Genomic DNA, 14,233 nt, shown 5'->3' with positions numbered 1-14,233 from the left:
TAAGCTCAAACCAGTCATATTTCATGTAAACAATATTATTCTGGTGAAAGTCTGTCTTTGCTCATTGCTGATCATAGTTTTGACTATTGATATATCTGATCTTTCCAATGAACACAAGAACATGCAGTAATATCAAGCAACTTAATCCAGATATTTTAATAAAATCCACAAATTAGTTTGAAGAACCAAATTAGCCAGAGATCAATTATCACAATTAGAAGATCTGGCATCTGTCAAATCATATCAGAGGTAGCTATAAAAGGAATAAGAATTAATAGGAATAAAAAATATCCCATAATTTACTCACCCTCAAGCCATAAGTGTTTACGACTTTCTTCTTTCAGCCGAACACAATCTGGGTTATATTAAATAATATCCTGGCTCTTCCCAGCTTTGAGCTTCAAAGGCAGTTTGAGTTTTTGAAGCTCCAAAAAACACATCCATCCATCATAAAAGTTATCCATACAACTCCAGTGAGTCAATAAATGCCTTCTGAAGCGAAGCAATGGGTTTTTGTAAGGAATATATCCATATTTTAAATTTTATAAACCGTAATCACTCGCTTCCGGCAACAGCCATATGTGCAAAAATCCATCACTTTGCTTCAGAAGGCATTTGTAATGCAGGGTGAACTCAAAAACAAAGGAGAGCTCGATCCAAATGCAGTTATTTTATTAAACACAATAAAATAAAACAAACACAGGATCTAGAAAACCAGGGAAACAGAATGAGCACACAAACAAAACATCAATTTAAGGACAATACTCGACAAGGAACACAAGAAACACTTGGTTTTAAATACTAGAGGGTTGGCAAACAAGACACATCTGGGAATGATCACAGAACTAATCAATTAGAAAAATTAAAAGCGCTACAAAAATGCCACACAGGACAAGACACAGTGTAAAATGCAAACTAAAAGTCCAATCAACAAAACACATGAAACACAAGGCCAGGGAATACGAAACAGAGCACTCCCTTAAGGAGCGTATTCCAGATGCTCCCATAAAATGAAAAACAACAAACAAGAGTCCAGGAGGATGGTGGAGCGGAGGCGGATCAGGGGGAGGGATGGAGGGCCAGGCCAGTGTGGAGGTACTGGAGACTGAGGAGGATCAGAGAGCCAGGGCGAAGACGGCAGAGCAGGCGGCCAGCGGCGGAGCCGGAGACCACCAAGGCGGGGCAGGCGAAGCTGGTGACCACCACAGCAGATCAGGTGGAGCTAGAGACCACCACAGTGGAGCAGATGGAAACGGTGACCACCTCGGCAGATCAGGCGGAACTGGAGACCACCATGGCGGCTTCGACAAAACTAAAACAGAGAATACAGGGAGGTTAGAAACAGCCTCTGTGGCCATAACAGGAAGCACAGAGGGTTTAGAGAAGGCCACCTTGGCCAATACAGAACAGGTTGAGATTTCAAGGATGGCTTCCATGGTTGTGTCAAGGCAGAAGGAGTTCAAGGACGATCTCTGTGGAAGTGTCAAGGCATAAAGAGAGTTCAAAAACCAGGGCAGACAGAGAATTCAAGGGGTGACCTCCATGGTCGTGTCAGAGCAGACAGAGTTCAAGGATGACCTTTGTGGTCATTACCAGGTCAATAGAGAGCACAGGTGATTCATAATCTGCCTCCTTGGTTGTATCAGAGCAGGCAGAAGGTTCAGGAGCAGTTGCCGCCTCGGGATGAGCTGTAGTGGTTGTCACCACCTCAGGAGTAGCTGTAGCAGTGTGTGCAGCCCCAAACACACAAGATGGCCGTAGCCATCACAGACAATGCAGACGACGGTGGCAGTAACTCTGGGACCAGCTGAGTTGGATACGCTGAGACCACCGGACTTGGCAGCGCTGGGATCCGTGGTGGGCCAGGCTCCGCTGCCACCGAAGCTTGAAGCCCAGCTCCTCCCGAGTCTTAGCATTAACAGTACTTACCCAGCTTCCTTGCTCGGAGTGCTCGACCCGTGAGAGCGGAGATCATAAATGCTATCTTGGCTTCATCAGTGGAATAAACGTGTGGCTGTTGAGCGAGAAGTTACTCACACTGTAACAGGAATCCATTGCAGCGTGCTGGAGTGCCGTCAAACTTGTCCGGAAGTGAGAGACGAGGGTTAAAGCCAAAGGGAAGCCAGGCAGACGGACTGAGGCTAGCTGTAGCTGAAGGGTTAGCTGTGCAGGGTGGCTCGGAGTAAGACGGCAACTGGAGAGTTTGCAAGGACTTGACTAGCTCCTCCGTTAGCGAGGTGAGTTTGCGCAATTATTAATGATGTGAAGAAAGCATGGTCGCTTGGGAGCATACTTCCACTTGTAGTCTGAGAATCTGGATCCATGGTTGGCAAAGTTTTATGTGACGAGGAGGCTTGAGAGTTAGGCTCAATGTGCAGTTTATTAGTTGCAATTGTGAGAATTACAAAGAAACGCGAAAACACGTGCAAATAATGGCAGCAGAATGGCGAAACTGAGAAAATGGTGACTGAGGCAAACAGTCTGAATAATCCAAATCAGGGGGAAGAGGCAAAAATCAAATCCAAAACACACGCAAGGTCAAACAGGTAAATCCAGTCCAAAGAATAATCCAAAGTGCTCAGAGATGTTTGCACAGGAAAACAAAACTTTGCACCGAGCCAAAAGAGCTCAGCATTATTAACCCACTGGAGTCGTATGGATTACTTTCATGATGGATGGATGCGCCTTTGGAGCTTCAAAAGCTTGGCCACAATTCAATGCCATTTCAAAGCTGAAGAGCCAGGATATTATTTAATATAACTCAGATTGTGTTCGGCTGAAAGAAAGTCATATACACCTAGGATGGCTTGGTGAGTAAACTATGGGATAGTTTTCATTTTTGGCTGAACTATTTCTTTAAGTGAGGTATGAAGAACAGACACACGATGTCAGCGAGCCCTAACACAAAAAACAATTCACAGCCATAGGGTGTTTCTGATTGGCTAAAAAGCATGAGCCGCTCCTCGGAATGCCGTTAACGTTTTATGCGCAACTGTTACAGATACAGAGACAGGTGGGATTTCTCATGATACTGTTCAATGTTTTCTGTGAGTCATTTTATGCATTGTATAAAAAAATAAAAAATCACTTACAGCATCTTAAAACATTGTGAACTTTATACACCTCTTTCTGAGGTTCATGTATAACACAGATATCTAATCAAACACACAGAGAGAGACTAAAAAGAAAAAGACCTGTGTAAGACAGACTAGGTGAGTTTATGATTCAAATTCAAGTATTTTTTCCCCATGTAAATAATGTAACATGAGTTTAATTAACAATTGAACATGCAGTGTACAACCCATGAGGTAATCTAACATTTTTTCTTTTTAGCATAGATTCATCTATTTCTCTAAGCAGGTTATTTGGTTGAAATGCTGCAGTTCAATACACATATATGAAACTTGACATTTGTCAAGAATTTGTGACACAAAAATAGGCAAAAGAAATTAACAAACAAGCAAGGTGACATGACCATGATTTTTTTATACATACCTTGTCTAACCCCATTTGAACATATCAAGTTTGAGATTAGTACCCATAATACCATCAAATTAAATTCAGATCTAAAGATTCAAGCCTGGAAAGTCCGTTGTGTTTCCTTCCCCTCTTAAGGTATGGCCATTCATGATCTGTGTTCCCTGTATCACATAAAAAATATTGCACTTTGATCATGATATGTGCTAGAAAAACAGTGAGCTGCAGCTATCCCTAATATCAATCTCATGCCTTGTGGTTAGAGGTGCTCTTGGATCTTAATTGTGAATTACTGTGCGCTTCACTCGCAATCATAATAGTGTGTTAAAATTCACTACAAGGTGCATCAGTGAATATCAAAGGTTTTAACCAGGACTTACAAAGTTGGTATAACACTTACACGAGTTGTGGTTCATTGTGATCTTGGTATCAAAAGCATGTTTTATGAATCCTCCTTAGCTTGAAAATGTCCAGCTGAAGAAGCTGAAATCTTTTTGTCACAACTCTGTCTGTTCAAAAAAGCTGGTATAAGGATCCATTTGTCTTCGGGCAATCCGGAGTTGAATGTCTTTGAGCACTTGGCCCAAAGACCCAGAGTGATATAGTCTCATTGAATAAGGGCACCAGAGGTGTGTGGATGAACGTCATGTGACAGTCTTTTTTAAATAAGGAAAAAATCTCATATTATTAGATGTAAGAACTTTTTTTCTGTACAGCTTAGTATATACATTCCAAATGCGCATATTATTGCAACAATAAGAAATGAGGTTGCATATTTTAAGAATACATGTATTGCGTTGAATCCCTCAAGACATCTATATGAAACAGACACTGATTGTGTATACAGACAAACAACACAAAACTATGTTGACATTGATGTTAAACAGGAACAAACTGTGTTTTGTGCAAAATTCTGATGTGCCTTTGCCTTCATTTGGAATGCCATAGGGAATTCATTAACCCATATGGTGAGCAACAAGGTCATGGGTCATTTTATTTTCCCTCAAACACACACTTCCAAGCATGTGGATGTAAGGCTGGGAGATGATGTTTAAAGGTGCACTTTTTTACACAAAGTCTAGTGTTTGTTCATATTTAAAGTGATCTACACTCACATGAGATGAAGATACATCAGTGGTCTAAAAAAAAACATTATCGACATTATGGAGCGTTATGGTGGTTGACATATTAAGATCATATGACCAGCCCAATATTTCACTTTATTTCAGATTTATTATTGTCCCTGTTATGGGATACTTTTGCTTGCAGAATAAATGAATCATGTCAGACTGCAAATATGGCATTTCTGCAGTGACACCAGTAACCGAAAACTCCTGCATCCATCCTGCAACCACTTTCATATTAGTCAGCTCAACATAAGAAAAAAATAAGTGCACCTTTAAGAGTATAAAATATGTTAAACACTTCCTGCCCCAGTGTTCAATAATCTTCATCTCTGAAAATGAAATAATCTGAGATTCACCCATAGCAAAACCATTAAAGGGTTAGTTCACCCAAAAATGAAAATTCTGTCAGTAATTACTCACCCTCACGTTGTTCCAACCCCGTAAGACTTTCGTTCATCTTCGGAACACAAATTAAGATATTTTTGATGAAATCTGAGAGCTGGCTCACTCCTTCATAGGCTGCTTAGGTAATCGATATCTGCCATCCCAGAAAAGTTAGTAAAGACATTGTTAAAATAGTCCAAGTGACTACAGTGGCTCAACCTTAAGTTTATCAAACGACGAGAATACTTTTTGTGCGCAAAAACAACAACATGTGGGTGAGTAATTACTGATAGAATTTTCATTTTTGGGTGAACTAACCCTTTAACATAAACCCCAAAAAACAGCATATTCCTTTGTGCTTCAGTTCATATTCTAGTGCTTTTGTGTGTGTGCAGGTGTGTATAAATTTCCTTCAACACTCTCCAGCAGCAATCAACTCGCCTGGTCTGGCTAGTCTATCCCTTCTGTTTTGCTCCTCCTCGTCCTCTTCATACAAGGTGTGATGAATGCTCAACAGCGGGTGTGAGGGGTTTCGACTAAAAGGCCCGGACTGGCTCTCCGGCTCTGCCCCATGGTTGAGAGGATCCTTTGGGGAGTCTGGAGGAGGCACGCTGGTCGTTCCACCATTCATATATGATGTTGTGGAGAGAGTGGCTGTGGAGAAGGTAGTGGTGGTGGACAGTGGAGGAGACTCTTTCTTCTCTAAGGGGACAAAAAGGTGATAGAATTATCGGTTATACCAATACAAAATAATACGCGTTTTTATGTCTGATACCAGAATGCTATACTATTGTGTCTAAATAAATAATTATTAAAAAAACTAAAATATATAGTTTTAAATCCTACCGGTAAATGTAGACCTCACAACATTGTAATGTACATTGTACAGTATAAAAATCGATAGATTCATTTTGAGATTTGCTTAAGATTAACCAGAACATTTAACAGTGTTACTAAATTATTACTGTTTTTAAAGATTACATTTAAGTAAGCTTAAGTGGGTGAGTTAGGTGACGGTGAAAGAAATGTAAAAATGGGAAAACTAGGGCAATTTATTGCATGCATAATATTGCAGTCCTAACCTAAAAGGATTTTTGCACTTCTGGTTCAATAGTTCCAAATCAATGGGGTTTTCTGAATGCCTGAAATAAGCTTTTTCTAAGCTTTTATGTGTCTTGGGAAAAGGCATTTGCTAACATGTGAATAAATGGGACTACAGAGGTTGTCAGGGACATTAAAGGCAGGGTAGGTGATTTGTGCCAGAAACATTTTTGTTATGCTGGTTAAAAGTCTCTTCACAACCTGATAGCAATCACTACGTTCAGTGGTCTAAATGTATTTCTATGTACATATCATCTGTGGAAGGCATAGGACCATAAAATGTTCATCCAATCATTGAATTCAGTCCGACTGCAATAGGCGCGTTTCCATTACAGATTTGCGCAAAACTTTTGCGATTTTTTTAAAACATCGATAAAAAACTATTGCGAAATGACGGCGTTTCCATTAACCGATGTTATGCGACTACAGCGTCATTTTTTCCTCTCGCGCTAAGTCATTCCAAAAATCATGGCAACGGGCATTGGTAGGTTTATATATATCACAGCCACGTACCGCACTAGACATTATATTATTAATGGAAGGAAACGTAGGCTTGTTATCCAAGCATTAATGGCAAGGAAAGACCCTTACTTACAGCACATATGAGGTGTACTGGGTGTTTCTCACTCATTTCTGCTCCGAGGTCTTGATTGTGGCACCACTATGAGGTTTAGAATCCAGTATTTCTGTAATTCTTTTGTCTTTTATGAATTTAATAAAGAACTCTGTCTCGTATTCTGTCCAAACACACCGCGCCTTCTAAGTCAGGTGACCTGTAAATGCGCAAAAACTGTTTCCATTGCAGTTTTGCGAAATATTCCTTTTTTCGAATTGCCTGAAAAACCACCTCATGCGAGCGTGAAAACTTTTTTGCGATAAATGGGAGTTTTTGCGAAATTGACGTGTTTCCATTGAGCGTATTTCCAATTCGCAATTTCAATTTGCGCAATTTGAAGGGTAATGGAAACGCGGCTAATGATACGATGTCCTACTTGCCTGTCAATGTATGTATTTCCATACCTCTGCACACCCTGCATGTGCAGACATTACACCTCAGTCACCGAGCACTGCAACCAAAACAGCTGCCACCTTTTTCAGTTCCTCCTGAACCAAAAAAATGAGCTTATGCTGCGTTCACGCCATAACTACTGTAATTTGGAAGAGATGGAAACCCGTGACGTTATACTCGGAGCGGACTTGAATTTATGCATGTCAATGGCAACAGTATTAACGCCAAAATGAATCTACAGTGCTCTCTAAGTTCATTATTATTGTAACGTTATGTGCTTTGAGACACAAGATAGTTTAACGCCGTCTCTCATGACGCTTTGCTACCTTCTGTACACGTTCATGTGTTTTATAAGAGGTGTAGCTTTGGAGACGCTCTGAAGGGAGGGTGGGATCTTATGCTTTCAAAGCTAGCTCGCTATTGCTAGCCTCTTGGAAAATTGCCTACCCTACCTTTAAATGTCATCACATAAAACAGGAAAAGTCATCTACTCACTAGCTCGGTTTTACAGCCTTGTGTTTATTATAGTGCTCTTGCAAACTATTTTAACTCAAAAATATAGGGAAATGTTTTTTAAATAAAGAATAAAGTGGAATTGACGTTGAAGTCATGTGATCGTGGTATTGTTCGTTTATAGCCTAATTTGTACCTTTTATTTCTGCCGATTGTATTTAGGCTTTAAAATTCGTTATAGTTGTGTTAATTTGTGAAGATTATCTTGATGTGTACATGTAAGAATTATAAACTTGTGTTGGTCACAAAGCTTTTTTGCGGCATTTATCCAAAAGCTAATGGAACATTTCTATTAGCTTTTTGTGGAGGGAAGCAGGGTGACACTAGCAATGCCATATATGGTTCTGATATACTGTACATCTCTAATTCAAGCATACCAGTAAGAGAGGAGGAGACGTGGACAACTGCATGTGGACCCTCAATATACACATTACTGAGAGAGTGCTCAACAGGGACTGGCTCAGGGTTGACTGTCTCTGCTTTCGCTTTCTGGATGGTTAGCATGTAGGGATGAACATCCAACGTGAGGTTAAGAGAGTGTTTCTTCTCTATATTATATGTTTCTGTAGCTGAAAAGTAAAATTAGAAACATGATCAGAGGACCATTTTGACCACATTAGCTATAATAACTCAAACCAGGTTTTACTTTGGCATTACTTATGCTTGTAGGAGGATGTTGTGTGCTCTTGCTGTCCAGAAGTGGAGCCATAATGCTATCTGGTACATTCTTCCTTCGGACTGGTTTAGGTTTATCTGCCTTAATATGATTATCCAGTCTGGTTAGAGTCAAGGGTTCCTGTATGAAAACAAAGAAATATAAGGTACATTTCACTAATAGAAGGACCATAAGCTATTCATTCACTAAATATGAATGAGAACCTCGAGTCAAGTCTTACTTTAAAAGACTGTGGCAAAGGGTTAGATGATGGGATCCACTTCATCTTCTTACGGGGTCTTTTGATTACTGAGGGCTCTCCTCCCAGCTCTCCCACACCGAGCACTGACGGGTCCATACTGGGGTCAATAGTCTGGATACCAGAGTCTCTCATAGTCGGAGTGGCATCGTGATTGGATTGAGCCAATGCTGCCAGCAGCTGCCGCACCACATTATCATACATGAGGTCACTCTCGTTTGTGATAAAGTCCAGTCTGTTGAGAGACTTAATGTGGTCTCTGTTCTCATTACAGAACATGGCCAGAATATTGATGTCGCAAAACTGCGACTTCTGCCAGCGCCGACGTGTTTTAATGCCAACTTTGTGCAGCTTGTCGAAAACAAAATTGGACTTACGTACTACAAACAAATGCAGCAAGTTCACAAGGATAATGAGGTTCATAGTACACAGCAAAGAGATGTCCACCGCGGCCATAATGCGCTGGAGCTGCACGGCTGGTAGCTTGCAGTTGACATTCAGTCGCAGTTCAGGGATGCTGCTAGTGTCCGGCGGCTCGCCAAGCGCGCAAGTGAACTCGTTCTGCCTCTGACGGGCGTAGTAGGTGCTCAGGTACGTAATGGGCATTGAGCTGAGGCAGATGATGGCTAAATGTCGCCCCAGGTACAGCTTCGCCAGAAAGTTACTCTGCCCTCTGCGCTCAAGATACTTTTCAAACAGGTTCTGCTCGGGGCTCTTCTCCTTCTCTGCATTCTCGATGATCTCCCGTCGCTCACGTTCCGTAATCCCCGGCCCCTTGGACTGGATCTGCTTTTCAATCTTAGGCGCTCTGCCCTCGGCCGCCCTGTGGTAGCAGTTGTCGATCTCTTGAAGGAGGAAGTTGAGCTCGGAGGTGAGGCGAGTGGAGGCCAGGAACTCCCATCCAAGGGCAGGTATGTACATGATGCCTGCGAAGGCCAGCAAAGCGTAGGGCAGAAACTTGTGCTCGAACAGGGAGGGCCGAAGATCGGGGTCGACACCAGGAACAGCATCCCGAAGCTCTGTCCAGCAGTAACCTCTGGCATACAGGGCCTGGTCTCGGGTGAAGTTGTGTGGGGTGTAGCAATATATAGATTCCTCTAAAAGAGAAGGAGATAGAAAATCATAAGAATCCCACTTCACATAATAATCGGGATTTTTTAATAACAATTAATTAGATACCACCAATGATTACTATAACTATAATGTTTCAATAATTGTTCTAATTCTAAGAGAATAGCAAAGTCTACACCACAACTATAAAGATAACGGAATCACTTACAAAGCAATTTTTTTTCTAGTTGTTTAAATCAATAAAAAACATTGACAGAGAAACAGAATTTATCTGATTTTAAAGAGCTTAAGCATTTAAAGCGGCAGGCGACATAATAAACATTTATTTTAACAAACGTTTTGTTAATTGAAATAAAAAAATATATATTAGATGAAAAACTTAAGCTAAATGAAAATTAGAAATGCTGTTGACATTACTGTAAATGAAAATGTTTTTTATTTCAACTAAAATGTTATTTTCATCAACTAAACTTAGCTGCCATTTTAGTCCGAGTGAAAATTATTCAAATTAAGGACTATGATATGATTAAACGGACTAAATCTTTGTAAAAATGAATGCTGTATATCACTCACAACTGACTTCCGCTGGGATTTGTTTCTAGTAATGAGCTGTCATCAGGTTTCTATTAAGTGGAATGGGTTTACTGCATAGTGTAAGGCAGCACACGCCAATCTAATGATGAATCAGTGATCAAAACAAATGCTACATTTGTCTGTGCCAGCTGGACACAGAGAGAGGTAATTCTTTCACAGCTGCTGTAACTCCTATAGACGCCTCCACTTTACTCTGGGTCTCAGTAGATTACACTCCTGCACAGAATCAATAATGTAAGTTAAGCAAGATAATATGGTCACAAGCTAGTTTCATAAAGCAAGTATATGTTATATTTGGTGTGTCTAGATCTTTTCTTTCAGTGCTTTCAAGTTTCATACTATTTATTGTCCTTGCATTTTATCCTATAAATGGCCTAAGCCAACATGACAATGAGGGTTTGACCTTCACTAATCCTCTTTCTTGATATAATAAGTGTTCCTAATAAAAAATAATTGTAATGTAGTAGCCCTCAAATGATATGAAAAGGCAATTTAGCTGCAGTCTCTCAATTTTTCAAAGTGTAAATGTTTGTATATCTCCAACTATACTGCATGTTTCTGCCCAGCAGGGTTCTCAATGTTCAGTCACAGCCAGTTGGTGCTGCTATGCAGTAAGACTGACTCAGCGTTTAGAGTAAACCCCCCTCCTACCACCATAACCCCTCTTTATCTATCTCTCTCTCTCTCTCTTCCTACTTAATCACCCCACAATCTCTCTAGAAACAATCTTTTAACCACTCCTCTGCTGGATACTAGAGGACAATAGGAATATAGAAAGTCCTATAGAGCTATTAACAATGGGTCAACTTTAAAAACTTGGCAGAAATCTGGCAAGTGTAAATCCAAAAATATTTCTGATTTAGAGTTCAATGCCATATCACGATTTCAAAGTATTAAGTGCGTTCAATTTAAGCATGTTTCCTTCTATACATTTTTATGAAAATTTTAGGATTTTGCATAAAGAATACTGGATGGAGACGCCAAGATGTGAATAAAAATGCCAATATGTTCACACTCAAATGAGGTGTATAAATGGTTTAATGGAAAATAAGCACATAAAGTATTAAGGAGACACATTCACATTCACGAATAAATCCCTGTAAGTGCATCAGAAAGTCATGTGATTGAATAATTTGCTCAAATTATAGGCTACTATCACTGTTTCGCTGCTCATTTGCATAAAGTTGAGCTCTGCAGTTGCTCGTGTCTTCAGAAATCCCTAACTCTTATTAAAAAACGAATGGCTTTCAAAACTCTTTGTCGCTGCATACTGTAAGGTGTTCATCACGTACGTTTGTCCAAATAATGCGTAACACCACTAACCTGCAAAGTTCCGTGTGAAAACTAATGTAACCAGCAGAATAGGGATGATGACAGTTCCTATGGTGACGACCCGGTCAAAGGGCAACTCTAGTTTGAGTTGCACCATGAGACCCGCGAGAACCCCGCCTTTCTCATCCTGTGTGGAACCTGGCAGGATCAACTCCTTCAGCTTCTCACCCGCAAGCAGAGCCGTGGCCATGTCCAAGTTCTGCTCGAAGATGTTCTGCATCCGGTCCCAGCAGCCTGCCTCGCCACTAACCTCACAACACTCCTGATGGGAATCGAAGCCTCCTACTCCTAACCCGTCAGCCAATGGATTGGCTGAGGGCTTTTCCCTGCAACAATATAATGAGTTATGTGTAAGAGGTGTTGACTTGAAGGATGAAAGTGGATCTTCTAGGAGTCACAAAGGAAGCTTTGTGATCAGCCTGAGTTGAGGGGTTATTGATGGCTGATCTTGTCAGAGGTAGATTGAAGAAATCAGATGATTTGTTGTTGTTGCTTATATTGACGGCGGGGATGAATTTGTCATCCTATCTATTCCATTCTGCAAAAACCTGTAAACAAACAAGAGAGTTCATTCAGAATCTGAGTCAACAGATATAGATTAAAGGGATAGTTCACTCAAAAATGAAAATTTTGTCATTATTTACTCACCCTCATTTTGTTTTAAACCTGTATGAGTTTCTTTCTTCTGTTGAACACAAAAGACAATATTTGAAAGAGTTTTGGTAACCAAACAGTTGACAGTAGCCATTAACTTCCATAGTATTTTTTTTTTCAAACATTACCAACATTCTTTAAAATATCTTCTTTTGTGTAAGAATCTCGAACAGGTTTGGAACAACATGAGGGTAAATAAGTGGTGAACTATCCTTTTAACAAGAAAAAATAAAGCTACTAAACCAAAATTTAAAATAATTTTAAAATAAAAATTTTAATTCAAAATGTATTCTTGATGTTCTAGTATCTATAACCATAAAATAAATAAATAACCATAAAAGTAGCCTATATTGCTTTTTCTTTTTCACGTTCAGACTCTATGAAAGTGCATATTCCTTTAATTCAGAAACCAATGGAGTGTGCCAGGTGTGCCTCTCTGCAGACTGAGTCCTTCGAGAGCATGTACTAGTGACAAGGACAAAAGGACACAATGACATCCATACTAAAGGCGTAATCATTCAAGACATCCAGATTAGAGTACACAGATGCTTTTTTGGTCTTAAACTCATTGGAAAGTTTTACTGTATACTTCTGAACTACAGATGGAAGCTTGATATGTTGCATGGTGTCTTTCCCCATGGCATAAAAACACAGACAAGGAAATAGCTGTTGTACATTTTGAAATCAATATATCTCGCTTTGAGCTCAAGAAATCAATAAGGAACAGCTTTCTAACAAATGGAAAGCACAACAAAAAACAGCAGGAATTCCAAGTTTGTAAGTTAACTAAAATACAATTTTTTTGGGGGGATGAAGTCAATCAGTTTTTCAAATGAATGCATTAAACATGTTTTAAGTTAATCTAAAAATGTAAACTAAGCAATGTCTTAATGGTCAGAGCTGTTGTGTTTATGATTTACTTATGCAAATATATATAATGAATGCAAAAAGTAAATATAAATGTAGTAAATGCCAAAATGCCCAATAAAAATGGCTACAAATGCAGAAATGTTTTTAAAATAAATAAATAAATAAATGTTTGTATTAAATGTAGGATTAATACTGTATATATTTCATGGGATTACTTTGGCCTAGTTATGGACAATTTGTTCCTCTATGAGACACTTGGACAGCAGGTTTGATAGAACTCAAAGAAGTTGATAGTGATACTAATGTGTCATGCAAACTTAAAGAAACAGCAGTGAAGTAGTAGGCTATCTTTTAACATAACACAGCCTCAGACATAATCTAGTTTTATCGACTATATGCTGTAACGACTGCCCGACATACTGACAATGTTTAGGTGCTTTAAAGGTCATGCACATCACTTACGCTAAGTCGAGGAGCTGTCCATCACCGGATCATATCCGGCATCATCACTGACTAGAAAGACATAAAGCGACTTAAGACACAGATATGATAAAATACATGATACTATATATACGGCATGAGTGAAAGAGATAGGCTGTATTGACTCTCATCGTCATGATGTCACATACCTGTCAGATTACTCGATTATATAGAGGAGAACACAGAGCCTGAATCCCTTGCTCAATCGACAACACCAGGACAGATCTCTTTCTCTTCACAACGACCACCAGATCTCCAAAAAAACAACGGACGCGGATGCAGTGACTTGTGCTTTATTGTTGAGCATCCCCGGCGTCTGTAGAGTTAATCTGCAGTGCGGGCGAGCCGTTTCAGCGTGTATCCGGGCACACACACCGGTTTGTTCCGCCTCTCGCCATCCCTCTCACTGACAAACCTCACACACTTCTCCAGTTCACACAGACCTTCAATTAACATGGGCATCGCTTGTTCTGCCTTGCACAAGCCTATCGTTAGTAGGCTATGAGTGTGTGGAAACGCATACGATAAAATAGGCTTAACCAAAAGGCGACAGAAACCATAAAGATTAGTAGCTTATTATAGGCCAATAATATGTAATATCAACTTTTTCCCTGTATAATCTGTCATGTATATGTAATCGGTTTTATTTTGTGCTGTAGCCTATTGCTGTGCATAAACCAGCCCTGTTTCTATTCTCTATTCTGTTC

The 14,233-nt window shown here is 39.9% G+C and overlaps 1 protein-coding gene across 2 annotated transcripts; it reads right to left on the bottom strand.

Moving 5' to 3' along the window:
• Positions 1 to 656: 656 nt before the first annotated feature.
• panx2 (pannexin 2) lies at positions 657 to 13,889 on the bottom strand. Of its 2 annotated transcripts, XM_079874480.1 has the most exons (8): positions 13,676 to 13,889; positions 13,509 to 13,559; positions 11,514 to 12,070; positions 8,508 to 9,622; positions 8,269 to 8,407; positions 7,989 to 8,180; positions 5,430 to 5,690; positions 657 to 1,312 (listed from the first exon to the last, which is right to left on the bottom strand). In XM_079874480.1, the coding sequence occupies exons 3-8, from the start codon at positions 11,740 to 11,742 to the stop codon at positions 1,116 to 1,118; spliced, it is 2,133 nt and encodes a 710-aa protein (XP_079730606.1). In that variant the 5' UTR covers positions 11,743 to 12,070; positions 13,509 to 13,559; positions 13,676 to 13,889; the 3' UTR covers positions 657 to 1,115. The 2 variants fall into 2 exon arrangements, with proteins under 2 accessions (XP_079730606.1, XP_079730607.1); XM_079874481.1 differs by lacking the exons at positions 657 to 1,312; positions 13,509 to 13,559; positions 13,676 to 13,889 and having other exon boundaries at positions 5,336 to 5,690; positions 11,514 to 11,825.
• Between the last annotated feature and the right edge of the window lie 344 nt (positions 13,890 to 14,233).

The sequence above is a fragment of the Squalius cephalus genome (assembly GCF_949319135.1).
Source record: "Squalius cephalus genome assembly, chromosome: 6".
NCBI lineage: Eukaryota > Metazoa > Chordata > Actinopteri > Cypriniformes > Leuciscidae > Squalius > Squalius cephalus.
This window is presented reverse-complemented; position numbering and strand designations above follow the sequence as displayed.